At 41.8% G+C, this 25,861-nt stretch overlaps 2 protein-coding genes across 3 annotated transcripts in view; both read right to left on the bottom strand.

Moving 5' to 3' along the window:
• Positions 1-6,428, bottom strand: part of CCDC88C (coiled-coil domain containing 88C) — a 107,149-nt gene extending 100,721 nt beyond the window's left edge. The window contains exons 1-2 of one of the 2 annotated variants that reach the window (XM_081003358.1): positions 4,741-6,428; positions 1,962-2,062 (exon numbers count right to left, since the gene is read on the bottom strand). In XM_081003358.1, the coding sequence (XP_080859484.1) occupies positions 1,962-2,062; positions 4,741-4,800 (161 nt within the window). In that variant the 5' untranslated portion in view covers positions 4,801-6,428. Of the gene's footprint in view, positions 1-1,961; positions 2,063-4,740 lie in introns of those variants that run through there. The other variant, XM_081003359.1, reaches the window with a different exon arrangement.
• Positions 6,429-14,872: 8,444 nt separating this feature from the next.
• Positions 14,873-25,861, bottom strand: part of PPP4R3A (protein phosphatase 4 regulatory subunit 3A) — a 29,587-nt gene continuing 18,598 nt past the window's right edge. The window contains exons 8-15 of the mRNA XM_081020713.1: positions 25,595-25,726; positions 25,391-25,493; positions 24,397-24,555; positions 22,909-23,078; positions 20,982-21,124; positions 19,231-19,421; positions 18,009-18,235; positions 14,873-15,730 (exon numbers count right to left, since the gene is read on the bottom strand). Of these exons, the coding sequence (XP_080876839.1) occupies positions 15,632-15,730; positions 18,009-18,235; positions 19,231-19,421; positions 20,982-21,124; positions 22,909-23,078; positions 24,397-24,555; positions 25,391-25,493; positions 25,595-25,726 (1,224 nt within the window). The 3' untranslated portion in view covers positions 14,873-15,631. The remainder of the gene's footprint in view (positions 15,731-18,008; positions 18,236-19,230; positions 19,422-20,981; positions 21,125-22,908; positions 23,079-24,396; positions 24,556-25,390; positions 25,494-25,594; positions 25,727-25,861) is intronic.

The following is a 25,861-nucleotide window of genomic DNA, read 5'->3' as shown; positions in this document are numbered from 1 at the left end:
GCAGAAATAATAATACTGCCTTCTCTGTTTCCAGTTTCTGCAAACACAGTCTGGCTGCAACCTGAAGTGAGCTGCAATCAGAGAAATACAGAGTCGAAGCCCACCTTCCAAGATGGCACCTAGGTAAAACATTTCACCAGTGAAATGCAGTGTCCAATTGCAGATGTAATTTCACATAAAATTGGCAAGAAAAACCCAGAAGCATTCAGACTATTTAACAGAAGGGGATTGGCACCTTACTGCACTGATGCTCAAAGCAGGAAGCAAAGGGAGTGCTCACATGCCAAAATAACCTACATTATCTCAGTCAGTCAAAAAATATGCTGTCAAATCTGAAATCAGTAAGCACTAAAAGGTATTGAGCCAAACACTTTAAAAGACAGTTTTACACCAGGCCTGAAAAACTGATGAGTCTGCACTAGAAACTCAGATTCATTTCTTTCTCTGACGCAATAAAAAACAATTTAGGAGTTGGTGGGAAGCAGAGGAGAAAAGGCCTCCTCTGATTTACTAGCAAAGCAGTAACTGCTGTGCAGAATCTAAATGTCTTGACATGAAAGGCAAAAGTCATAGGCAGTAGCTGTGACCACCTTTGCAGCAAGGTTAGGCTGGATGTACACAAAAGCCACAGTTCTGGTTTCTTGTTGAACAGATGCAACCCTTCGGGAGTAAGGTTTTAATTTCACTGATCCTGAGGCACAACTGGGCACACTGCCAACACTGGCCCCGGAAAACTCCACTACAAGGAAAAGCAAAACCAGCTCTGCTGAGGTGCTCTGACAGTCACTGCTCTAAAAACATGTTTCACATCTGACTAACTTAGTATTTCTGGAGAGCTGCGAACCTGTGAACGTTTACACTGACGTGACGCTTGGTGATAACTGAATTAAGAGAGTGAAGACAACATTACACCTTTCTGCAAGGCAAGAAGATCACAAGTCCACATATTCTGCTGAGATTAAACTCTTCTGAAACGTGGCTGTGTTTCAAGCCAAGCACAAAGCTCACATGAAACAGGTTGTTTCATCATGTTACAGAATCTGCAACAGGAAGGGATGTGGTCAAAATTAGGCTTAACTGAGCTCAGAGACAGAAAGAAAGAAAAGACACTTATGCACAAATTAGTATTTCCCCAGGCACCACTGTTTCCTCCCTCTCTCCGTTACCATTTTAGGTTAACGTCTAAAGGATTTTATGATTGCAAAAGCTTTATGAACAATAGGCTACTAAAACTGTCTGATATATCACACCCTGCTTCTGGCAGGACAGCACATTCAGAACATTCAAACTTCATGTTTAAAAAAGAAAAGGTTCTCTCTGTCTAAACTGAATTATTGAATAAATTGAATAAAAAGGCGTGACCTTTTTTCCCTTTTTTAAAAGCCAACCTCTCCCCATTCCCGGCATCTAAGCATCTCTTGGGCATTATGAAGCTGTCTTGTACTTTTGCATCTAGCATCTAGTGCATCAACTGGCAGTTGTTCTCTAAGGTCTCAGGTAGCTTTCCCATACCTTTAACTCAACAGTGGGGAACATGCAGCCTGCCAGATACTGCTGCACACCAACTCCCATCAGCCCCAGCCAGTATGACCAACAGTCAGCAACGGTGGGAACTTCAGTTCAAAGCCAACTGGGCAACCACAGGCCCTTCACCCCTGCTCTAACTGGAGATGCCAGGATTTGAACTTGGAACCATGTGCTTCCCCCCAAGAGTGTGTGCACTTTGCTATTGAGTGATGGAACCTCAGGCTTTGAAAAGCCCTCAGCGACAGCACAGAAGAGCAAGTCAATCAAAAGCCAAAGGTGAAACATGATTAATTTTCCCAGGAGGAAAGAGGCAGCAACAGCCACCCACGAAACTAGGGTGCTGGATCGATAGCATTGACTTTCATTACAAATGTTTTCATTCCACCAGTTCTGAAAGCATAGTTTCCCCACTCATCCCTTTAGTTGTAACTCACACTTGCAGCATTATTTTGTTCAGGAAGACTCCATCCGCAAGGTCCATATACATGGCGAGCTTGTCTTCATTATCGTTCCCTAATGGTCCAAACGTTTTCACCTGCCAGAAAAAAAAAGCTTTATTAGGAAATGATCTCAAAAAAGGGGGGGGGCAACACTTTGCCCCCGTCACCTTCAGTCATGTTAGCAAAGATGCCTGAGAAAATTATCCACTAACTTTAAGGAAACACCCACCATTATTTCTGCTACAAATCCATCTCAATAGCAGTTGGCATTGTCTCGATTCCTTCCAAGATCTTACTTAAACCAATTTCCATTCCGCAATTAATCTTCTTGACACATATACGTTAAAAAAAGAGAACAACATGACCTGAAAAGTTTGCCCTCTTCTACAGGCCTGGTACGCGTTGCTTGCTGCTATTAATTTATTATGGCACACCAGATGGCATGAGGTGTTGTGGCCGGTCTAGAAATCAGATGGTAGACTGCTGATGTGGTAGAACGGACTGCACCCCGTCTGACAGAAGGTAGGAGAGAGCTTTTTTGAACCCTCCTCTGTGTAACAACTCCATGCAAGTAGGTAACAACTTGGGGAGAAAGGTTGAAGCCTAAGCCTCCTTGGGGGCATTTTGCTCACCTAACATTCAGAGGAACAAAGAGACCTTACTCAGAATGAGCCAGCCCTGAAGATTATCTCCACCAACGTCCTGTTTGCAACACCAAATGCTACTGCCTACTACTGTCAGAGCTGCCTCATCCACAGTGGCTCACCCATGATCAGATGAAGTGGTGACCAGGAGAACCCTTCGGAGCACGGCCACTACACTGCTGTTGTCCAGGCCACAGGAGCAAGGTCAGTAGCCACTCAGCAAAATGGAGATGGGCAGCTCTGCAGGCAGGCAGGTGAGCCAGGTGAGGAATTGATCCACTGCTTCTCCAAACCTGCCACCTGAGACACCTTGGCTAACACGTGGCTTGGCCCTGTACAGGGAGTATATGCAGGGGAGTATTGAAAAATGCTGGTCCCTACCCTACTGCCTGAAGTAGTGCAGTCAGTTCTACCACTGCATGTGTAAATTCAGCATAGGTCAATCAAGACTGGGGAAATCCTCACGCTTAGGGCAAAGGGATGTGCATTTGATCATTGATCATCCTTCATTTCCTTCCACACCTCACAGCCACAATCCAGTTTCAGGTGAGGCGCTTTTTGGTCCAGTTGATTTCAACTGGAGAGTTAAACACATGGACCATATTAGGCTTCAAGTGGGGCGAAAGAGCACATGCTACCTTTCCTTTTCAATTATTTCTCCTTCAACTAGCTCTCCTTCTGTTCCAAGCAAGGTTTTGCTGACTGTTTCTGCCTTAAAGCTGCACTGGCTCCAAAGGCCAACCTCAAAAAACTTCTCTTGCCCTGGATGAAAGGTCCAGAGGGGAGGAGGGACACCAGAAAGAGTCATTAGCATGTACTGTATAAGTGAAATCCTATGTCCCCTTCCTTTGTAAACTCCCGCTCCAAGGAAGGAAGGATTATGTGTTGGAAAGGAGACAATGCCATGAATTCCCAAAGACAGTAGCAGTGGTCGCTGGTGCCCATTGGAACTTGTGGGGTGGAAGCTTAGGGAGACCAACAGAAGCTGGAGCCAGAACCAATGACAGGCAAGGCCAACTCATTCCTAATTTTGCCCCCAATCCTCTTCCTTGCAGAGTTCTGCAAGGGCAGCGCTGAGATCAAGGAGGAGGAAGCTGGCAAGTAGTGCCACTCCTTAGACTGGCAGTAAGCAAGAAGGCCGGTGGGTGGGGCTGGTTATGGGTAGAATTATGGGTAGAATGAGGTCCGCAGGGCAGTGCCCCATCTGCCTTCATGGTTCAACCTCCAGTGCTAAGCAGGATTTCTGCACAGGAAGCAGCACACAAACCACAGGAAGACCACGGCCCTTGGTGACAATCATGCACATGTCTACTTCGGCATGTGGGCACAACAGAAGTGTGCGAGGGAGAGGAAGCTATGGCCAATTATGGCTTTCAAAAGGGAATCTCCTGGTGATCTTGGTGGGGTTTGAATGCCGCTACTCTTCTTGTAGAGAAGCTTTATCTGGGCAGCATCAAGGCCAAAGCAGCCTCAACAGTCACAATGCACAAGTGCTTCTAGTTTAAAAGATTAAGGGGTCCACTCCCTCTTTCCTTTTAGGGTTTCCGACACCTTGCCAGAAAGCAAGGTGCCACATCCCATAAAAGAGAAAGGAATCTTTTATCCCAGAACATGAATGAGCCTGATCACAGATAGCCCTCTTTTTTTAAAGAACACAATGAATGGACCATTTCCAAACACAGTTCCATGGCTTGAAAGAAAATAAAAGAACTTGTAATTTGGAAAACCCACTTTTGCGACAAGTTAGGTAATAAGGAAATCTAACACTCTTTCTCCTCTCTCTCTCTTTTAAAGTAATCCTGCAGGGATTACATGGGAGCACAAGGCACCCACTTCAAACACCATCAACTTCTTTCCTTCCGGAAACCGAGAGGAAAGCAGCGCCAACAAAAGCAAGGCAACAAGCACACTTTCCGTGTTCGTGTTTTCCCAAGGGGCCCCGCCAAGTCGCTCCTCTCTCCCTCCCCACCCAAATCGACCCCCTTTCCTGGGTGGCCTCTCCTAGGTGCCCCACGAGGAAAGGCGATTTCCTCCGCCAGAGAGTCGCTCAGCCCGCCCCCCGCCCCGGCAACAACTGCTAACAACAACAGCAGCAGCAGCAACGCGGCGGCGTCTTTGCAAAAACTCACCCAGGTCACCAAGGGGCTCTGCAGAAAGAGCTCCATGAGTTCGGAAATGGTCACGTCCATGTTGCTCCCAAAAGAGGAGGAGGAGGGGGAGGCGGGCTCCTCCGTTTGCCTTTGGCTCGAGCTAGTTGCGCTCACGCGGGGAACAAAGGCGAGGAGCCCATAGCCCGGGCGGACTGGCTTACGAGGGAAACAATACGAGGCTCATCTCCTCTCTCCCCTCCCCCTGGGCTGCGGCGGGGAGGGACGCGCACACGCGGGTCGCGATCAGTCGCCCTCCTGCGGCGCTCCTGCTTGCAAAAGCGGCGGCGGCGGCAGCCTCCTTCTGGTCCTCGAGGCAGCCCAGCCCTCGCCAACAACCTGCTGATGGGCAGGACAGGGCGCAAAGGACGGCGGCGGGAGCTGAGCAACCGGCGGCGCACTCTTGCCGAAGCCTCCGGGCGTAGCGAGTGGCTCCTCTTTCGTGGCGGCTGCTGATGCGCAAGACGGGCCGGGGGTGGGGAAAGGAACAAACGGAAAAGGGATCTCTTTTTGAGAAAAGCTTCCGAAAGTTTTCTTTCTTCTGGAAGCCAAGCAGAACGCGCGTCCCAGGCGCTCTGCCTGTGCGCTCTAGAGCGCTTCGCCCTTTCCCTCTTTCCAGGCAAGAGACAAAGTCCTCCTGCGCCGCGCAGTTATTACCTGTAGCGGGAACTCTTTTACAACTGAAGATGAAAGGGGAGCGGGGGAGGGCAAACACACACAAACACACAAACCACCCACTTTGATGGACGTCGCTGGTTGCGAATGAGAGCCTGGGGTAAAGGGTTGGAGCTGGCCAATGGAAGGTGCCTCTGGGCTAATTGGGCTGGGAAGGTGCGAGCAACTGCGCCGCGAGAACAGAGTGCGCGCGAGGGGAATCCGGGCCCCCTTGAGCTGCGCGGGGTCCGCGGGGCGCGCCGTCGCTTCTGCGGATGTGAGCCGCGTTGGAAGCGAGTTAGTCTTTACTTCTTCCGAGCAGATGAGACGCCGGCTGCCCCTTGGGGTTTCTCGAAAAGGAAAGGCAAAGTGTGGCCTCACGCGCCTCTGATTTCAGTCCCAGGCGCCTGGGTTGGTCTCCCGCACTTTGGAGGCGTCCCCAACAATCTGCTGGGAGGAGGAGGAGGCGGGCAGGCTGATTAAACTGGAGAGGAATTACAGGCTCTGGTTTTCAGCGCAGAAACAACCCTGTCCCACGAAAGCCCCCCGAGTGGAGGCTCGATTCTCCTCTTCGGAGCGGCAGGATGTTTTTCTTCTGGGCTCGTGGTCTCTGCAAACATGACGGCAGCGTTAGGCTGGCCTATTGTGTTTAAACATGAACTCATGCCAAAAGCTTCCAAAGGACAAAGGGAATTGGTCGAGCGAGCCTGTAGGTATATAGGGGATTTAACCCCAGAGTCCTGGGAATCATTTGGGAAAGGGAGACAAGGGGGGATGGAGCAAGTGTGGTGAAGACCCTCCAAGTGCCCCAGTTTTCCAGGGACAGTCCCGGATTTATAGAAGCTGTCTCGGTTTCTAATTTGATCCCAGAGTGTCCCGCTTTTCCTTCAGATGTCCCTGTTTTCATTGAAGAAATGTTGGAGGGTATGGTGGTGTAGTGGTTAGAGCATTGGATCCGGCCCTGGGAGAGGCCAGGGTTCAAATCCCCTCCATGCCAGGAAGCTGATGGGGTGACCTTGGGCCAGTCACAGACTCTCAGCCTGACTTCCCTCACAGGGTCCATGTGGGGAGAAAGAGAGCTCATTAGTGGGGTAGAAATGGGATAAATCAATAATTCGAACCTTGTTACAGCTCCTGCAGAAAGTACAGTTTGGGGAAACAAGGTAAGGAAGTCCCACGGTCTTATTATGGATCGATCAGGCGTTCAGAAACAGCATCGCCAAACCAGAGGATCTAAGTGGATAAGCTACCAGGAGGACCTTCTTAAGGAGTGGGAGAGCTGAAACAAGGAACAGAGACCAAACATCTAGGCCTCTGCCCCAAACGGTGGTGATCCCCTCCAGTCTGACCACTGAAATTGGGGCATCATCTCTGCAACTCACCCGGACACTCAAAAGCAACTTCCACTGAAAGCATTGGGACTTATGCATTAATTATTTTATTTTATTATGCGTGACCTTCCTTCCCATAAACTATTGTCAATCCAGGTTTTTTTCCGCTTGCCTCCATGGATTTGCTTAGGCCCATTTTTGTCTCTGTTTTACAGATACCTCATTATAATTGGTCTGAAATATTTGCTTTAGTTGTTAGAACTCTCAACATCCACTAACATTTTATCCTAAAAGTATCAAATCTTTGGGCAATCCCACCACATATGATGGTAGTACTGAAAGCAGTAGAGTTCTTTTCCAGCACTCAAGGCTTAACAGAGCCATAAAAAGGTAAGGTACCCCTGCCCGTATGGGCCAGTCGTGTCCGACTCTAGGGTTGTGCGCCCATCTCACTTAAGAGGCCGGGGGCCAGCGCTATCTGGAGACACTTCCGGGTCACATGGCCAGCGTGACGAAGCTGCTCTGGCGAGCCAGCACCAGCGCAGCACACGGAAACACCATTTACCTTCCCACTATAAAGCGGTACCTATTTATCTACTTGCACTTAGGGGTGCTTTCGAACTGCTAGGTGGGCAGGAGCTGGGGCGGAAAGACGGGAGCTCACCCCGCCGCGGGGATTCGAACCGCCGACCATGCGATCGGCAAGTCCTAGGCACTGAGGTTTTACCCACAGCGCCACCCGCGTCCCTAACAGAGCCATAGATATAAATTAACCCTGGAGGTGGTAAGATATCATCTGTATAAAACTTTCAGGTGTATTTTTCTCGATCTTTGTCATGACTGATTCTAGTGGCCATTTATGCCTTAGGGAATTCTGGTGGGCCATATCTTCCTAAGACAATAGCAGACTTTTAATTTCTCAGTCTCTTAAAGACTATATAAACTAAGTGGGAAATTGCTTCCTGTTTGTATATTCCTGGCTCTCTACACACTTTACTAAGTAAGCACTACTGGAGATATGAATCTCTGCTGTACATTATTTAACAATTTGTTACAACAGACTCTTGGCATTTCGGACACACCTCTGTACTTTTGCAGTGGAGGAGGGCTAATAATTGGGAATTACTGTACAGATGCACATAACATTTGATAGTGATGATGCAGCCAAGTGTTTCTTAACCACAGACTTCTTGGCACACTTTTCTTTCCTTTTTTGAAAGTTGATTGCCTGCCTCATTTTCAAGACTCTGAACAGGTTAAATAATAATAAATAGATGATCTTTCTCCTTTTTCCTCTATGCTGGGAGCAAATCTGGGAGGAGCAGTAAAGAGGTGAATTATTTTTGAACGAACTAAGTCTGTACATTTACATGGAAGTAAGCTCCACTTAACACAGTGGGGCTTACTATTTCTTTTTTAAAAAAAATAGTTCTTTTTATTTAGTTAATCCAAAACATGTAATTCAATAGCATATAAGAAATAAGGAAATCAATGGTTTCTATCCATGTTAAGTTCCGATTAATAATAATAATTATTTATATATACCCTGCCCATCTGGCTGGGTTTCCCTAGCCACTCTGGGTGGCTCCCAACAGAATATTAAAAACACGATTAAAAAATCAAACAATAAAAAACTTCCCTTAACAGGGCTGCCTTCAGATGTCTTCTAAAAGTCAGATAGTTATTTATTTCCTTGACATCTGATAGGAGGGTGTTGCACAGGGCCTCTGCTTGGTTCCCTGTATTCTTATTTCTCGCAATGAGGGAACTGCCAGAAGGCCCTTGGAGCTGGACCTGAGTGTCCAGGCTGAATGATGGGGGTGGAGACACTCCCAGGCATACTGGATTTCACTGTTGGATGCATTGTGCCTCTAAATACCAGTTGCTTGGAATCAAAAGTGGGCCAAGTCCTGTTGCGCTCATGCCTTGCTTCCATGCTTCTCAGAGACACCTGGTCAGCCACTCTGAGAACAGGATACTGGATTGAATGGGCCATTGGCCTGGTCCAGCAGGCTCATCTTATGCTCATCTTCCTATGAAAATAAAGGGGGAGGAAATGCAATTGAATGAAAATTAAATCGCACACACAAATATAAATTTGGATCGTTGCATTCACAAACCCTGCTAATAATAACAAGAATAACTGATATTAGAAGGCAATAGCATGTCCTTTAAAAATATTTATTTTATATGTAAGTATCATCATGTCCTTGGCATTGTATGGTATTCTCAGTTGAAGCTAGGGAACTATTAAGAATTCCAAAGAGTGATGCTCTTCGATTTGCCTTGTACATACAGATAGAATTGCTGGTTTTGAACTGCAGCTTACCACAGCTCATACTTCTGCATCTGTGGTTAGCAGGCACTGCAGTTGATTTTGGCTTGGGAGTTATTGGTTAACTCTTAAGGCAAAAATGCATGCCAGTTCTTTCCTTTTAAACTCCTTGCTGCCCTTTGTCTGACTCATCTGGTTTCATGGAGAAGTGCAGTTAAATAAACTGCATGGAGAAATGTCAGAAAAAAATATGTATGACCACTGCAAGTTAATAACACTACTTTGAAATTATGCCAGCAGACCTGGCATGGATTTACTTTTGTGTTCTAACAAAGTGTAGAAGGCTGATCGCCGAAGAATTGATGCTTTTGAATTATGGTGCTGGAGGAGACTCTTGAGAGTCCCATGGACTGCAAGAAGATCAAACGTATCCATTCTGAAGAAATCAGCCCTGAGTGCTCACTGGAAGGACAGATCCTGAAGCTGAGGCTCCAGTACTTTGGCCACCTCGTGAGAAGAGAAGACTCCCTGGAAAAGATCCTGATGTTGGGAAAGATTGAGGGCACAAGGAGAAGGGGACGACAGAGGACGAGATGGTTGGACAGTGTTCTCGAAGCTACAAACATGGGTTTGACCAAACTGCAGGAGGCAGTGGAAGACAGAAGTGTCTGGCGTGCTCTGGTTCATTGGGTCATGAAGAGTCAGACACGACTAAACAATAACAACAAAGTGTCAGGAGATCTGAGGTGGTGCAGTGGGTCAGGCTCTGAACCAGAAGGTTGGTGGTTCGAACCCACCCAGGGATGGCTCATTGACTCTTGGGGCCCCTTCCAACTCCTGTGATTCTATGAAACGCTCTAGAGGACAGAAAAAAGAGCAAGAAAATACTTGGCAAAAACGTATGTGCTCTTCAACTGAACTGTACGAAGAACATTCAAGTGGCAGCTGAATGCTGAACAGTATGTGGCTAAATAAACTTCAAACAGCTATTGCCCCATCTCTTTGCTTTTCAAAATGCAACTAGCATCTTCTTTAAGCATTCTGTCACTACTTACTTTGTTGTTGATCATGTTCTACTTTTCAGTGCACGTGTTGGATAGATAAAGTGAGCTATGGGACACCCTTGTGAGTACAGTTCTAACATCTGCATAACTTGTATAGTCCTGACACTCAAGATTTGAAACATTGTAGTTTCTGTATTACAAAGAAGAAGAAAAACAGGCATTGTTTGCAATGTCTGTCGCTCCCCATGACCAGGCAATGCAAAGAATGTTTCCACCACCTAGTGGCTGAAAAACACCATTCATTGAGCACATTAAAGCCAAAGAAAAAAAGCAACTGTGGTGACCATGGCAAACTTTGTTTTAAAACGGACATTCAAGTAGTCAGTCACAAGTGGTGCAGAAATCATGGCAATGGCACCATTTGGGATAACTATGGAAGCCAGCTGGATGGGCCAAGTTTTGTTTTGTTTGGCAGGGCTCTGGCTAATTGTATTGCTGGATTCCTTGTCCTCTTACACTACTACGCATTGCTTGTTTTCGGCTGAATGTTCCTTTTTCTTTCTGCTTTTTTATTTTGGTTTCTCTTAGTTGTTACTGTATTTTGTAGTCTTAATGGTGTTGGCCACAGTGGGCATTGCACAGTGGGCATTGCAATTAGGAAGCTGTAGTCCTCCAGATGTTTTTAGACCCCCAACTCGCATTACCCCAGGCCAGCATGGCCAATGTTCAGGGGTGTGGGAGCAGTATTAACATCTGGAAGGCCACAGGTTGCCTGTCCCTGATCTATGGAAACATGGGGTGCAAACTGTAATTAAAGAGCTAAGATCTTATTCCTGCTCAGCTGCAGGCAAACAGTAAACCGCCATGCAGAACTCACCAAGAACCAAGAAATGGACAATGGAGGGAGACCATGTGAACCACTGACTGTGGACCTTTGCATGTGGCTGAGGGAGGTCCAAAGGGAGGACCAAGGGACCAAACACCCTGCTATTCCTGGGACATCTTGCCAGTGACAGCGGGCCCAGGAGATTTTGTCAGGCTACATGTTTGTGTGTCATGTTATTCACTAGGATTTACTTCCCAGGAAGTTTATTACATACAATTGCAGACTTAGGATGCAATTCTATACAAACTTGTCTGGTGTGAACTCAATGGTTTCTCCCTCTCTCTCAATATAGAGAAGAGGATTCTATAAGATTTATAGGTCTCCCTAGATAGGTGAAAGCTGTAAATCAAGAACACAACTGAGTACACCCTTACATTTTTGGAGTTAAATGAACTGGATACGATTCCCATGATTTTTTTTTAAATAGAAAAAAAGGTCGTGCAGAACTCAGAAGAGCTGTTTGAAATTTAAAACAACACTTGAAAAGAAAAAAAAAACGTTTTAATGCTGTTATTTTCTCAAGCACCTTGTTGCCATCTCACAGCAGCTGACACAAACTGGGGATTTCCAAAGTGAAGGCATTTTGGCATATACTTTGCACTAACTGTAAACAGAGTTATTCGCCTCTCTCCAAATGTCTCCTAGCAACAGTCCCAAGCATTAACAAAGCCTCACCATTCATGTGTCCTCTAAAAAGAATCTCGGTTCTTGGAAAGTAGTAGTGGATGGGCTTGGCAAAGCAGTGGGACAGAAAAAAGGTGCCCCTTCCCAACACCAATTTTTCAATCATCAGAAGCAGGAGAACAGGGAAATCACAACCAAGGAGAAGCTATTGGTAGCAGCTCTATTTATTAAATGTATTTAAAGCTAGAGGAGCTCTTTGAAATAAATCCCATCCTTAGTGGCAAAGGCCGGGTTGTAATTTTACTGACATTTAAATGAAGCTCGAAGGTTTTTAGAGTTCATGTATGTGGGCAAGCACAAGTCAGCAAAATGTTTCCAACTGAGCACCCAAAACGTGACGAGGACAATGGTGACAATTCTCTAGCTTACTAGAATGTTTAGATTCTGTAAGCAGTAGGTGGTGGGTCCATACAGGTGTCCACATCCTAATTTCCTATGATGGTTATAACTCTGCAAGCTGCATTGCCTTGCCTAATTAGGAAGCTTTTATCACACGTCTGCTTGATCTATCAGGCCACAGTTTTACAACATGCTGGCATTAGTCTCTCATTTTTGTTGTGTTTTTGTAATCTGGAAGGAGCACTTTTGGGAAGCCAAAAAGCAGGGCAGATTTTTCCCCACCCCCGAAAATAAAGTATGGCATGCATACTCATGTGTGGTACTAATTCCCTTTACCACATGGGACCAAACTAACCCTAAAATAGTTTTGACATCGTAGGAGGGTTCTCCTTACTGCAGAGGAACAGTTGTCATGTCAGATTGTGTGTGCGCATAATCACTCAGAGAAAAGAGAGTTGGTTGAACAGTACACCAGTAGACCAAAATCATCGTGGCAGAAGATCCCATTTAAAAAACGTATTACTCCTGGCCTTCTGTCCAGACAAAAATCAGTAAGGTAATAGGACAGCTATGAATAAATACATCAGCTGGGCTTTTTATGTAGTACTTGTAACCAAACATTAAGAAAAGGTAAATATGGCGGTTACAATTTCCAGAAAAGTTTTCATAGGGGTGAAACATGGTGTTTCATGAAGGGGTTTTAATCTACCCACCTTTGCATTAGACATCTTCAGTAGGTAATCAGCGGAAGGAAATTCATTTATATTTGTAACCCAGTTCTTAATTCCCCATCTTTCAATGTATGGAAAAAGGGTAAGAAATTTGTAAGCTTCCTATCTCCATTACTTGTATGTGGGTGGTCTGAAAACTCTGCACTTTGCCTCCTGCGAGCACCAAGCACACTAGCTAATCCCCTTCCCCTATTATCACATGATGGAGACACACACAATACTGGATGTTATTTGTTTAATCCATTGGTATCTTGATGTGCTTCAGAAAATATACTATGATCCTCAGAAACTGTTGGAGCATGTGATTTAAGTAATTCATAGCAGACATACTACAAACTCACACCTATGAAGATGGATCCATATCCCATTTATTGTGGGCTCCGAGCTAATCAATGTAATCTATTCAACTTTCCTGCTCTCATTCAAACAGCATTCCCTACAGACACCAACCTTCTTTCCTTAAAATCCAAGGAAAACCACTCCTCTGTATTCTTGGCAGGCCCGCCGCATGGCTGAGCCAAACAGCTCAGTTTCACCTTATGCTTCCAACATCAAATCATAATCCAAAATATAGTCTCAGAACTTCCATCGGTGCCAACTGGGGAAGGTGCTGTGCGGAGAGCAAAGTTTAACTCAACAGGCAGAGTACTAGACTTGGACACTGCAAAGCTAGGCTAGGTTGAAAGTGATTGGCTATCTGGTCCATGGTAAAACCACAGGTTTGCATTACAACAAGCAAAATAATTTTGAATCAATGTAAATGTTGGAACATCTCCCAAGAAAGCTTGGGAAACACTTAGGCAAGGAGCTGAAAATTCTAACTGAAGAACACGAGGATCAGGTGAATATGGCACAGGATCAAATCCAGATTATTTAATAGTGCCTATGTAGGAAAGAGAAGTAGCAATGTGATGCTCTCCTTGCAGTGAGTATAATGCCTACTAAAAAAAGTTTTAATGCTAAAGACAGCCTACTTTTTCCTTTATTGACTGAGGTAGAGTGTGATAAAGAACAAAAATTTAAGTGTGTCCAATATATTAAGAGAACTCCATGTTATAACAAATGTCAAACATACTGAGCAAAGAGAGCACTAAAAAAAACATCAAAAACCTCCACTCAGATACAAGTTTATACAATTCAAACTACCCCTCAGGGCTTAAAGGCCATAAAGGGATATTCTGTAATATAAAAACGGGTAAAACCATCAGTGCTGCTTGAAGCAGCTCTTGAAAGTTGATTCTAGATGGTGGGATGACTGGGTTATACTGGGACTCGATACTTTCCAGGGAATGTATCAACCTCAAAACTTGAACTTGAGCAACTCTCCCCCTCTGTAGAGATAAGTGAACGGAACTTTTCCTGGAAAGATGGTGGTGTTTTGATTCAATGAATAGGATACTTTTCAACTACTTGATATTTTCTCTTTGCAGGAAGGGACAGAGGTGCATGTTCACCCAAGAACTATTACTATACCAACTTGAGAAATCTCTCTGGAAATTATACAATAGAACACATCCTAAATTGTAGTCTTCTCTCTACCTCCTCAACAAGCAACCAGTAACACGTTTCCAGCAAATGGAAATTCAGTCCTTATAACTATCTTATGGAATCCAAGTTTTAGTCCAGTTTGCAATGAGCAGACAAAAGATAGCCAGTGTTATACCGATATTTTCCTATCAAGAACTAGAATAGATTAATAACCTGAATCAACATTAATATTTCAAAGCCCCAGCATAATCTGTGAAAGTAAAACTGGTATTCCAAAGGGAGTCAGAAGTTTTTAAATAATGCCACTAATGCAGTAAATTGTTTCATTTCTATTTGTTTTTATTTTAAAAACTCAAATGTGTCAGTACTCTTAAATAACCATTTCAAATTTGATTTAAATGTACCAGCATGGTTCCAAGCTAGGAAATTTCAAAATCTCTTTGGAATACTAATTTCATATTTATAGGTTTCTTTATTTTATTTTTTATTTTTTTAAAAACAACCTATTTCCCTGAATTGTTTCAAGACAGTTGATGATGTAAAGTTTAATATAAAATATTTAGTCACAAAATAGTATTGCTTTTGTATGCACATTGTGGCAAGATTCATTTGCTCTTTTTCAATAAAAACTATACCATCTCCCATAAAATCCTAAACATATCAAGAATTGTGATGCAGAACAGAATTACACATGTGAAACAGGTACCAGCACAACAGTGAGATTATATTACATCAAAAAAATTTTAATGGTCCCAAATATATACTCAACAACTAAGCATACACTCGGGGCAAAATAAAAATATGACACAAAAGTGACCACATCTAGAATTCCATTCAATCTTTAATCAAGGGATAGACAAATCCCTTAGCTCCAAACAAAAATCTGCAGTTTAAAGGGCAAAAGGGAACAGATTATTTTTTTTAAAAAAAAGAAAGAAAGAAAAGAGGAAACTTATGTTCAGCCCTCCCCCAATGAGTTTTTCTTTAAAACCTGTTGTAGCTTGACTAAAATGTTCAGAATGTATGGTTTCAAAGGCAGGTCTCTTTAGACAAAGAAACTGCTGGCATTCTTAGCTAGTGAAGAATTAGGGCAGAAAAAGCATTTTCTTCAAAGTCTTGTACATGGTCCAAGAAAGCATATTCTGATTGTAACAAACTGAACAGCCAATCCAGAGTTCCACTACCAAAACTCCTGCCCTGTTGGCTTTTACATATATATTTTTTTCCGTTTCCTTCCCTGAGAAAAGGGCAATGTGTGGTCCAAGCTGGAGAGGTCAAAGGCATGTCTTTTCCATAAAGCATAGTATTTCCTCTTCTTCTGCTCCTTCAAATTGGCACTTGACTAGCAGAAATCCATGTTTTAAAAGTTGATCTGTGTTATACACAGTAATTCATTAGAAATTATAGTTTTTAATTATAAACTTTTCCCCCTCTGGAAACTTTGTTTATCCCTCAACCGATATTAAATTTCAGAGCTGTCATTATGAGGACTCTAGCTTTGCTTTCTGTGATAAAGGTATGCTTTCTTCATCATCCTCGTCATCATCATCAGGATAATCTACAAGCCCCACTAGGCCTCCCTGAAAAGAAAAAAAGATTTACAAACATTAGCTATTCCAGAGTTTCATCCTTCAAATGGACTTAAAATGATCTGCTTAAAACTCCAATAAGTTGATATATATGTAAAACACAGAGATACAAATTCACAATATTCAGAGACAAAAACATAAATGCAATGCATGGCCATTAATTCCTATACTGTGCAAGAGGTTATTATCTTAACCAAAATATACATACTTAGATGACTCTTGCTAGCAATTAAGGGGCACAATGCTCAGGTATGATGAGCAGCTAAAAGCAGCTGTACTTGGCTTAATACATACAAAGGAACACACAGTGCTATGCAAGCAAAGATTAATAATGTGGGTATTATTACTATTATTATTAATTGAATTTTACACCACCCTATACCCAGGGGTCTCAGGGCCATTCACAGAATAAAATCAAGATATAAAACCACAAAATACATAATAAAAATAAAAACAACAACCCAATAGCCCCTTCCCAGAAATACAATGGGCTGTTCTGGAGGGAAAAGATAGTATAACATTATATATGTATATATGACAGATGCATGCGGACCAGCCCCATAGTATAAACACACTATCAGATGTTACAATATATATATATTAGTGGGTCAAAGCAATCACAGCGTTTCGCAGATAAAGACATACCATCTTTGATGGATTTTAAAAGTACACATTTCAAAGCTGCAATCCTAGAAAGCAGTCATAGTAAAGTCTGCTTCAAGGGAAACACTGTGTTTAGGGTGTCAGAATAAGACTGGAGATCACGATTCAATTTCCCTCTCAGTCACAACCATTGCCCAGTAACCATCTCTTAGCCAAACCTACACACAGGTTTGTTGCAATGATAAAAAGAACCTCATGTACGCTGCCTTGAGTTTCTCAGAAGACAAGACTAGGCACAAATAAATAAATAAACAAACAAATAAATAACTAACTATGCTTCACTTTATAAAATACTGCTTGTTACATGGAGTGCAATTTAGGGGAAGAATTCTGGGTTCTAGCCCCACACAGGGCAAAAGATCCCTGCATTGCAGGGGGCTGGACTAGATTATTCTTGTGGTCCCCTATCAACTCTATGACAGAATGATTCTAATCCTAAAATCCAACATGCATGAGCATCGGAAGCAACTGAACTGCTTAAGGAACTGTGCTAGGGCTTAGCAATACTTGGCTGATTTTTGAGACAAGTGGCTGTTTTGTGGCATTCTGAAGTTGCTCCAAGAATACATAAAAGTACAAAAATTATTGAGATATGAAAAGTAAACAAATGCTAACAATGATTGGAACATGTTGCACAGTGGTGGAACCATAGACAGCACTGGGAATAGCATAGGACTGGAAGAGTAAGAGGCCAATATTGGGGAACAGAGTTTAGGGCACTAAAACTTCCCCATATTCTGGTCCTCTTTTCTCACACCAAATTACTCACTGAACCCTAGTTTAAATGACTTAGAATTACACAGACCACACACCTAACATATAGGATTTAATTTAGGAGAAGAAACTAGCCTGGTATGTATGATAAGAGACCTGGCTGACTGAAGCTGGCGGTTCTACATAGACATAGTTACCTACCAAGTACTCTGCTTAGAAGCAGCATGGGGCAGGAAGGCTGTGCTGCTATGGTTTAAAATAATGCCATAATTCTTACCATGTATCTTGTTTAACATATGGCTTATATTCAGTGTTTACACTTGGACTTGGCTCCAAAGGACAGAATACATTCTGTTAATAAATTAGCTGTGCCTCCCTGATCTGACTGATCCCAAATCTCAGTCAATGTACAGGGGGAGGTAGAAGTATTTCCTAAGCAACTCTGTTAGGAGTCTAAATGGACAAAACAATTGTAAAAAACTCATTAATTAATAAATATCTTGCTTGTAACAAGATGAATTCCCCTAAAATTATTTCTATTGAAGGCAGTATGTTTTGTATATATTTTAAAGGGCATCTATGCACAAAAGCAACTATTCTTTTAAAATAAAAAAATTCCTTCCTGTAGCACCTTAAAGACCAACTAAGTTAGTTCTTGGTATAAGCTTTCGTGTGCATGCACACTTCTTCAGATACACTGAAACAGAAGTTGCCATTCTTTTAAAGTCTTCTTTACTTTTAAGTACAGACCATATTAAAAGCATGGGGCAGAGAGATAGTCACAAACTCCATCCAAATCACCTATGGATTTCCCAAATGGCAAATTCAGAGATTGGCCGTCTCATGGAATAGTTCTGATAACAGCATGATTTGAGTCAAGTGAAAATAGTACCTTGGTAGTTATAGCTGCCATCTGAGATGTGCTTTTAGAAACTGATCCAGGAGATCCAGGGGACCCGGGAGATCCAGGGGACCCAGGAGACCCAGGCAAATTACTTGCAGATGACTGGCTGGTGAGATTAGCCTTTGTACCACTAGAGAAAGAAAGTTTGAAACTTGGGCTCTGGCGACCAGATAGATTCGTTTTCAGAAGGACCTCTTTTTCTTCACTTTCTTTAACTGTAATTTAAAACAAGTACAGCTTTAATAAAAGTTCCACTATGAAATCCAAGAGGCTAAAGGAGACAAAAAGTACTATTATCATACTTATGTTACATTCCTGCTTATTTTAGTACGAATTTATTACTGTCTAAAAATGCAGGAGGCAGCTCTGTGCCTAATTAGCTGTACTGCACACATGCGCGCACACACACTGGCCTTTGGTGTAAAAAGTTATTGTGAATACATTAAAGGGATGGAGAACTTGCGGTTCTCATTGATTGCTGGACTCCAACTCCCACCAGCCCCAGTCAGGATGGCCAATGGGACTGGTGCCCATTGGACTAGTAGAATAGAAGTCAGAAAGACCAAGAGTAGGTGGATCTAGTACCGAGGAAAGGCAGAGCCAACTAATTTTACTTTTGTCCCCATCCACCTTCCTGATGAGTTCTATAAGGGCAACACCGTTTGGAAGGAAGAAGGCAGGCAGATGTGGTCTGGCTAAGGGGAGGTTAAGCTTGGTGGGGCAGTGTTCTATTCGCCCTGATGGATCAGCCGTAACTGGCCAATGACCAGGGATGATAAAAGTTGTAGTCCAGCTACTTCTGGAGGGCAACCCCTGCATTAAAAGCTTCCTCAATAGAAACACAGAAAGCAGCCTTACACAGTCAAAGTACATCTAGCTTAGTTTTGTCAATACAATACAATACAATACAATACAATACAATACAATACAATACAATACAATACAATACAATACAATACAATATACTATACTATACTATACTATACTATACTATACTATACTATACTATACTATACTACACAATAGTGTTGTCTATCTCCCTACCTGCAGATACTGGGGATTGAACCTGGGAGCTTCTGCTTACAAAGCAGATGCTTTTCCACTGAGCTACAGCCTTATGTCCATTTAAACCTTACAATATCCATTTACAGCCCTATGGTAGCTAAATCTATTTAAAGCTGAAATATAGTAATCCCACCCAGTTACTTACATTTTTTTCTTTCCATAAATTTACTTATAGGATCCATAATATCTTCATCATTTTTACTTTTGTCAGAAGGTGGCACCACAGCCTCCCCATCTTCCATATCATCTTCATCAGTGTTAAACCACATCTCTTCCTCATCCTCCAAGGTCCTTGCATCTCTCCTGTATCGATGGTTTCTTAAGATGGAACGCATGCTATGAAAAAAGATTTTTTAAAAAAATTACTTTTCATATATTGCTAAAGCAAGAGCTTAAAAAATGAGCCTTGTGCCGAAACCTTTACATTTCTCTCACACAACTACGTGATACAATGCCTAAAGAAATATTTTTAGAAACTAATATACTAGGACAATCACTATGCAAGCTGTGGATGTGCTTTAGCATTAAGCTAAGCCACATGCACATCAAGAAACCACTATTTCATTTAGGTGTGTGTTCCTGACACTGTTTCCATGCCTTTTTATCTTCTCATCTCTTGTATGACTTTCTAATGCAGGTGATTAATGAAAGAATAGGGCACTTCTGACCGCCAGCTACGTATTGTAGGTGTAAGTTGTAAAACATTTTGAAGTTTGAAAATCACCAGGGAGACGCTCATCTAAGATGCACTGAGATGAATGAGACAACTTACAAAAAAACTGTGCACCTTATTTAATTGCAAAAATACATAGAATCATAGTGTTGGGAGGGACCAACATGTACCAACATGAAGAATCTACATGTACCTTTATGATGAAAATCTATCAAAATGGAATGTTTTAAAAAGAGTTGGCTGCCAAAGGTTTTTATCCAAACACCAAAAGGAATGAATGCAAATGTTAGTGTGTGTCCCCATGTGTGTATGTGAGTATATAAACCGAACAACTAGAATCAATGCACACACTTTTTTATTGGGGTTCCCTCTCCAAAGAAGTTGTATTTTGAGATAATACAATTTGCCTGAAATAGTGATTTCTTCATAGGGATAAAGTAGACATAGTTTGTGCTTTCAACTGATGAGCTGTATCCAGACAGCTTCTGTTTGCGGAATGGATAAAGATGAAACAGAGGCTCTTGTTGGAGGAAAGCAGAGATGGTGGTGGATTTTTGCAGATTCCCCCTTCAGCCCCCAGCACCATCTCCCAGGCTATTCTGAAGGGGACATGAGGGGTTGCAGGAGGAAGGGGGGGAAAGCAAAATCACTTCCCACCCTTGTTCCAATGGCAGAGTCTTGTGGACAGAACTCTGCCCACAAGTAGTTTGAATCCAACCTGATGGGTTTCTTACCTTGAAGGTACACAAATGGTGAGACTTAACTGCTTGATCTGGGCAATGAGACACTCTCACAAATGATTTGCAAACTTTGGATATGCATACAAAGTACACCTGCAATATGAAGCTGGCAGCCGGCAGAACAATATTTTAGCCTACCTGGTACTGCATCACAGAATAAGGTCCAGGGCTTTATGTCTTTTTCTGGCATTGGGAAATAAGCATGTGCGTTATAGTCATCCACCAGAGATTATCTGGGTCATTTGTATGGAGATGTATGTTTCTCTGTATATCCTGATATGGCTTAATTAAAGAATCCTTCCAACACAGTACAGTGGCTCATAGCTTCACTTAATGATCTTCACTTAAAAATATGTCAGTCAACTGACACTAAAAGCAGCCATCTGAGAAACAGAACCAAAGTGTGCTGTTCATTTTTCCCTAGTTTGTCCTCAATAGGAAAATGTTTTATGAAAGAGCCAATAACAATTTGTGTACACTAACCTGTCAAGTTTGGGATTATCTTGTCTTTCCCTTTGTTGTTCATAACGCAATTTCAAACCTTTGAATGTCTGCACATAATCTACATCTTCTAGTGCTTTCCAGTAATTCTCAATTACATGAGCTGTTAAGGATTTTATGTCTTCCTAGAAAATAAAGTTATTTTTTCCAATTAAAGATGTTAAAAAGTAGAAGCATAGAAAAGCCACAAAAAAATTATTTTAAAATGCTTAAGGGAATTATTCTAAGTTTGTTCCCTAGTCATTTTTTCATCCAAACAACTACTAAGCAGCATGAGGTAAACATGGCCGTCATTACAGAAAATGCAGCAAATGGAAGTATGCAGCAAATCAAAATATAAAATTTTAGGAAGAACCATGTTTTTAATCAGTCCCTGACACATTGTTGGTGCTTAGAAAGTGTCTTCTATGATTAAAGAATAGTAAACAGATGGAAAGTTATGATGTCCAACAAAATGTTTGAACGGTTTTGAAATCTTTTTAAAATCCTGACTCAGGAGCTGGTTCTGACAATATGCCAACAGTGAAATTTCGGAAAACCATTCTCGTTTTTCTTCCAGGAACTGAAAATTACAAGTGACAATTTTACAGTTCATGAAAGAGGTGCTGTGATCAAAAGATGGCCACTAATGTATTGTTACAATAAACTCTAACTGAAGTCTAACTCCTTCACTCTTTGAGCAGGATGCCTAGCCAGATATCTATTAGCCAGAACATGCAAATTTTAATTTTGCTCAGATTATCTATGCTGAAGACTGCTACGTTTTTAACATTACAAAATAAATCTGCAAACACTTTTTAACTTGCAATTTTAAAAAATGTTTGCACCACATTCCAGGCCAAAAACTTCATCTTCAACATCCTGGTGCTTCAGCAGCGATGACCCACTGTGAGCCACCATTACTCCATCTATCCCTGGGTAGTTAAGAGATGGGTATTCCTTTGTGTTCAGTCAAGTAACTGCATCAGTACTGCACCTTAGGCACTCATTATTTTCTTGGAGTGCATTACAATCTAATTTGTTTGAAGAGTTCTGTTTTGGGGCCCTGAATCTTCTGAACCAGGTGGATTTCCATCCTTTCAACTTCTATATAGGTATCAAAAGTAATGGCTCAAAATGTCCCAACTCACAGTAATTGCCCTCATTGGTACATTCTTACTCCTACTTATAAACAAGGCTGACCACAAATGCTTTCCCCTAAGAAGCAGCGCCATCTCTCATGCTTCTGTCACTATCAATATGATGTGACTATTGGGTGAGTATGTACCTACCCAAGCCTTAAGATAAGCAAACTTAAGTGTGGCGGGTGGCTATAAGAAAGTGAAAGAGGGCTTTCTTGTTGGTGGCCCTCTTTCTGTTAGTGAATGCACTCCAGATGCCTGCCTGGTGACTTACATGAATGACTTTTTTGATCAAAGACTGTTTTCCCTTCTCAGGCCTTTTAACACCAATTTAATATTTAAAAAAAAATATCTTCCAAAGATTATTTTTTAACATCAGTAGTTGTTAAAAACAGTTGATGGTAGTTTGTTTTTAGCTTTTACAAAATTGTTGTAGCACTCCAGAATATTAATGTGATTAGATTGTCATTAGAATTAGGTTTTACTGTGTTGGTCTGGTTTTTTGTGTTGAATTTGACAGTCACCATTTGCACTTAGGTTTTAAACTGAAGTACTGCACATCACCTAGAGTGCTAACGAGGTGATCAATATAAAAAATAAATATTTCTGCCTTGAAAGGCCTCCTATTCCAACATTCCGCAAACTTTCTTTTTCTCTCTCCAAGAAGATACTTGGAGTTACCTTATTTTATCTGCAACTCCCTCCTGTAGAACATACTCAGAGTTAATGTTTTTGACACCAGCACCTGCAGTGTTAACATCCACCCTTCTCTAGAAAGTGGTACTCACCACTCTGATAAATTCAAACATCTCTATAATAGCAGAATTCATCAAATTATAGCGAGATCCATTGCTGAGAAATGCTTTGACCACTGGTTCAAACAAAAAACTTTTCATTATATAGCGGTTGTAGAATTCATCCTTCAACCCAATTATCTTTCTTTTAAAACGCAGGGCACCTAATGAAGAAAAATCATTATTTAAAAGCAATTTTCACATTTGGTTTTCAATAACAACATCCTCAGTACCCAAAGTTTAATAGAACGGCCCACAGCTTAAGTAATTCACAACACTTTTACACAGTAGTATGTGATGATGAAAAGGAAACAAGGACACTGAAGATCAGTCAGATGAGAATATACTGACAAAGGACTGCCACAGTATCATAGAAAACTCTTTATGAAAAAGAGAAAAGTCACTATGTTACAGATAACACCATAAAACAGAGGTAGCCAGTCCTCTAGTTTGCTTATTATGGTAAGCTGAACTATGGCTTACCAGGACTGCACGAATGGACTCCTGCAGAGGAGCTCACATCTGCTCTCCCTCCGGTCTTTAGCACAGCATAGCGCAGCAGTTAAGCCAAGGTTTGGAATAGTGTGTTGTCTTGAAACCAGGATCATGGTTACGGTCTCTCTTCCTCAACCATGAACTGTGACCATAGGATAAACCTTGATTACAGGTAGTGGTTAAGGAGAAGAGACCTTAATCACAATCCTGGGTTTGGACACACTAAGTTTGGTTTAGCTGCTGTGCTAGGACAGGAGAGTAGCAAAGCAGCTGTGAGCTCCTCTCCAAAAGCTAGCACACTTGTTAACTTGGCTAACCATGATGTGTGAACAAGGCCAATGTTCCACTTGTTTTGGACTATCACCACTGACCATTGGCCGTGTTGACAGGAGCTGCAATCCAAAACAAATGGAAGCACCACAATGGCTGATCCTCCAGACAAAAAGTTCAGATGGTTTGTGTTGGTTGAGACATGCAGCAGCTCCACACAAATGACAATTTTGTCAGATGAATTTCAATTACTGCAACCTGATGACGTGACCAAGCTGCTTGAAGGGTTGTTCCCTCAACCCTGGTTGATGCTAAAAAAAATGACCGAAAGGCCTAGGGAGTGAATAATACTTCATTGCAATGGGGGAGACAGTTTATCCCCACCTTAAGAAGTTGTTGCTGGATCCAGAAATGTGTGACAACTATTGCCTGGTTGCCAATACCCTTTTCTGGCAATACGCTTTACTAGGTAGTGGCAGGGCAGCTTCCTGATACTTAATTATATGCATCTCTTCACCTGGTCAGGCCTTCAGATCTTTTTTATGTTGTTTCCACAACTGATTTACTTAACAGTCTATTAGTATGCTTTGTCTCGATACTCCTTGGATCTGATTAATTAGTTTCTGGGATTTTAAGTACGGCTCTTATTAGCTGTCTGTGATTATGCGTTTTACATGACTATTTGTAAATCCCCATGATTTTTATGAAAATACTTACATAGTGCCAAGAAGGCATGCATTGAAGACATCAGTACTAGCACTCTTCGAAGGATATCCTTATTTATAATGTAGTTCTTTATATGGTATGTATGATGTTCCACACAGAAAGTTAGTAACTCCAATATCAAGGCCAATAGCTGGGCTGTCTGAAAGTCATCTAAAACAAAACAGACAACATAAAAATCACATAAAAATATACAAATTTTAAATTATTTTTTGATACATAAAACAACTCACAATTTATTTTCTGCAACATAAACAAAAACAGAAATCAGATTGGGCTTATTTAATTTTCTGTTCCACTTGTTTGGCATATAAAGCAAAACATACTAATTGATTCCAGCACCATAGACAAATCACTGCATAATAGACATTATTCTACATACTTGATATCTTTTAGTTTTTTATTAGTGTAAAAGCTGCATGTTCAATTTTGATGAATTTTATGAGATGTACAAGAACAATCCAGTCCCATAGGCGCACATGGAGGACAGAAAAACACACAGTCTAAGTGCCTTCTACCCAGGCATGCAGTGATCTACTACCTGCCCTTAAACTCAAACCACATTTGCTAGGAGCACATGGAGGTGCTGGATGACTGCAAAGGATGGGGCTATGCACAAAGGTATAGGGATGATTCTTAGTGACTGGGCCAAGACTAAGCTCAGATCTCTATTACATGAATTTTCACTATTATGGGAAGCTCTGAAGTGCTACACCTGGAAGACCTGCTTGATGAAAATAAAAACTGTCCTCTCCACCCCCCCCCCAGCTGTAAGTGATCTGGATTTTATTGATAAGGATGAAACAGGGCAATGTGCCTCACACCATTCCATCCACAAATACCCTGTCATTTTGCTGGTTACGAAATTTGTTCAGATTATTTGCATAATTCAGTTTATTATTTGTATAACGCTTTTAAAGAAAAAAAACTCTTGCCAAAGCATTTTAATAGGGAAAATGATGCCTCAACAAAAGATTTCTTGCCTCACCTTTGCTAGGCTTTTCCTCCGTAGTATTGGCCAGTAGTGGTGCAGTGAGGACATGCATACAATGTTTGTAAAAGAACCCCAAGAATTCAGTTTTTTCTGTTTTCTGCAGAAAAAAATAAATAAATTTATACCTAATGCACATAATACAAAGTGTCTTAATAACTTGGGGGCGTATATTATGACTGCACATAAATACTTGCTTACATTGGCAGTAGCTAGCATATTTTCTGGATCCACCAACGTACGCAATAGACCCATCAGTTGGACTGCTCCTCCAAGTTCAGGATCTGTATCACAAATCATGTGTTCTATGATGAGGTTAATGAGTAAAATATCCTGGTTTAAAAAATAAAATTAAATAATGAACTGGTTAGTAACAACTAAGATGCAAAATAAGACACACCAGGAGGCAATTCTAGACAAAAGCCTGGATCTAAGCAGGAACTGTGGGTGGGTGTTTTCATAATAGCA

The sequence above is a fragment of the Podarcis pityusensis genome (genome assembly GCF_964106645.2).
Source record: "Podarcis pityusensis genome assembly, chromosome: 1".
Classification (NCBI taxonomy): Eukaryota; Metazoa; Chordata; class Lepidosauria; order Squamata; family Lacertidae; genus Podarcis; species Podarcis pityusensis.
The sequence above is the reverse complement of the archived record's forward strand: the minus strand, read 5'-3'. Positions and strand labels throughout refer to the sequence as shown.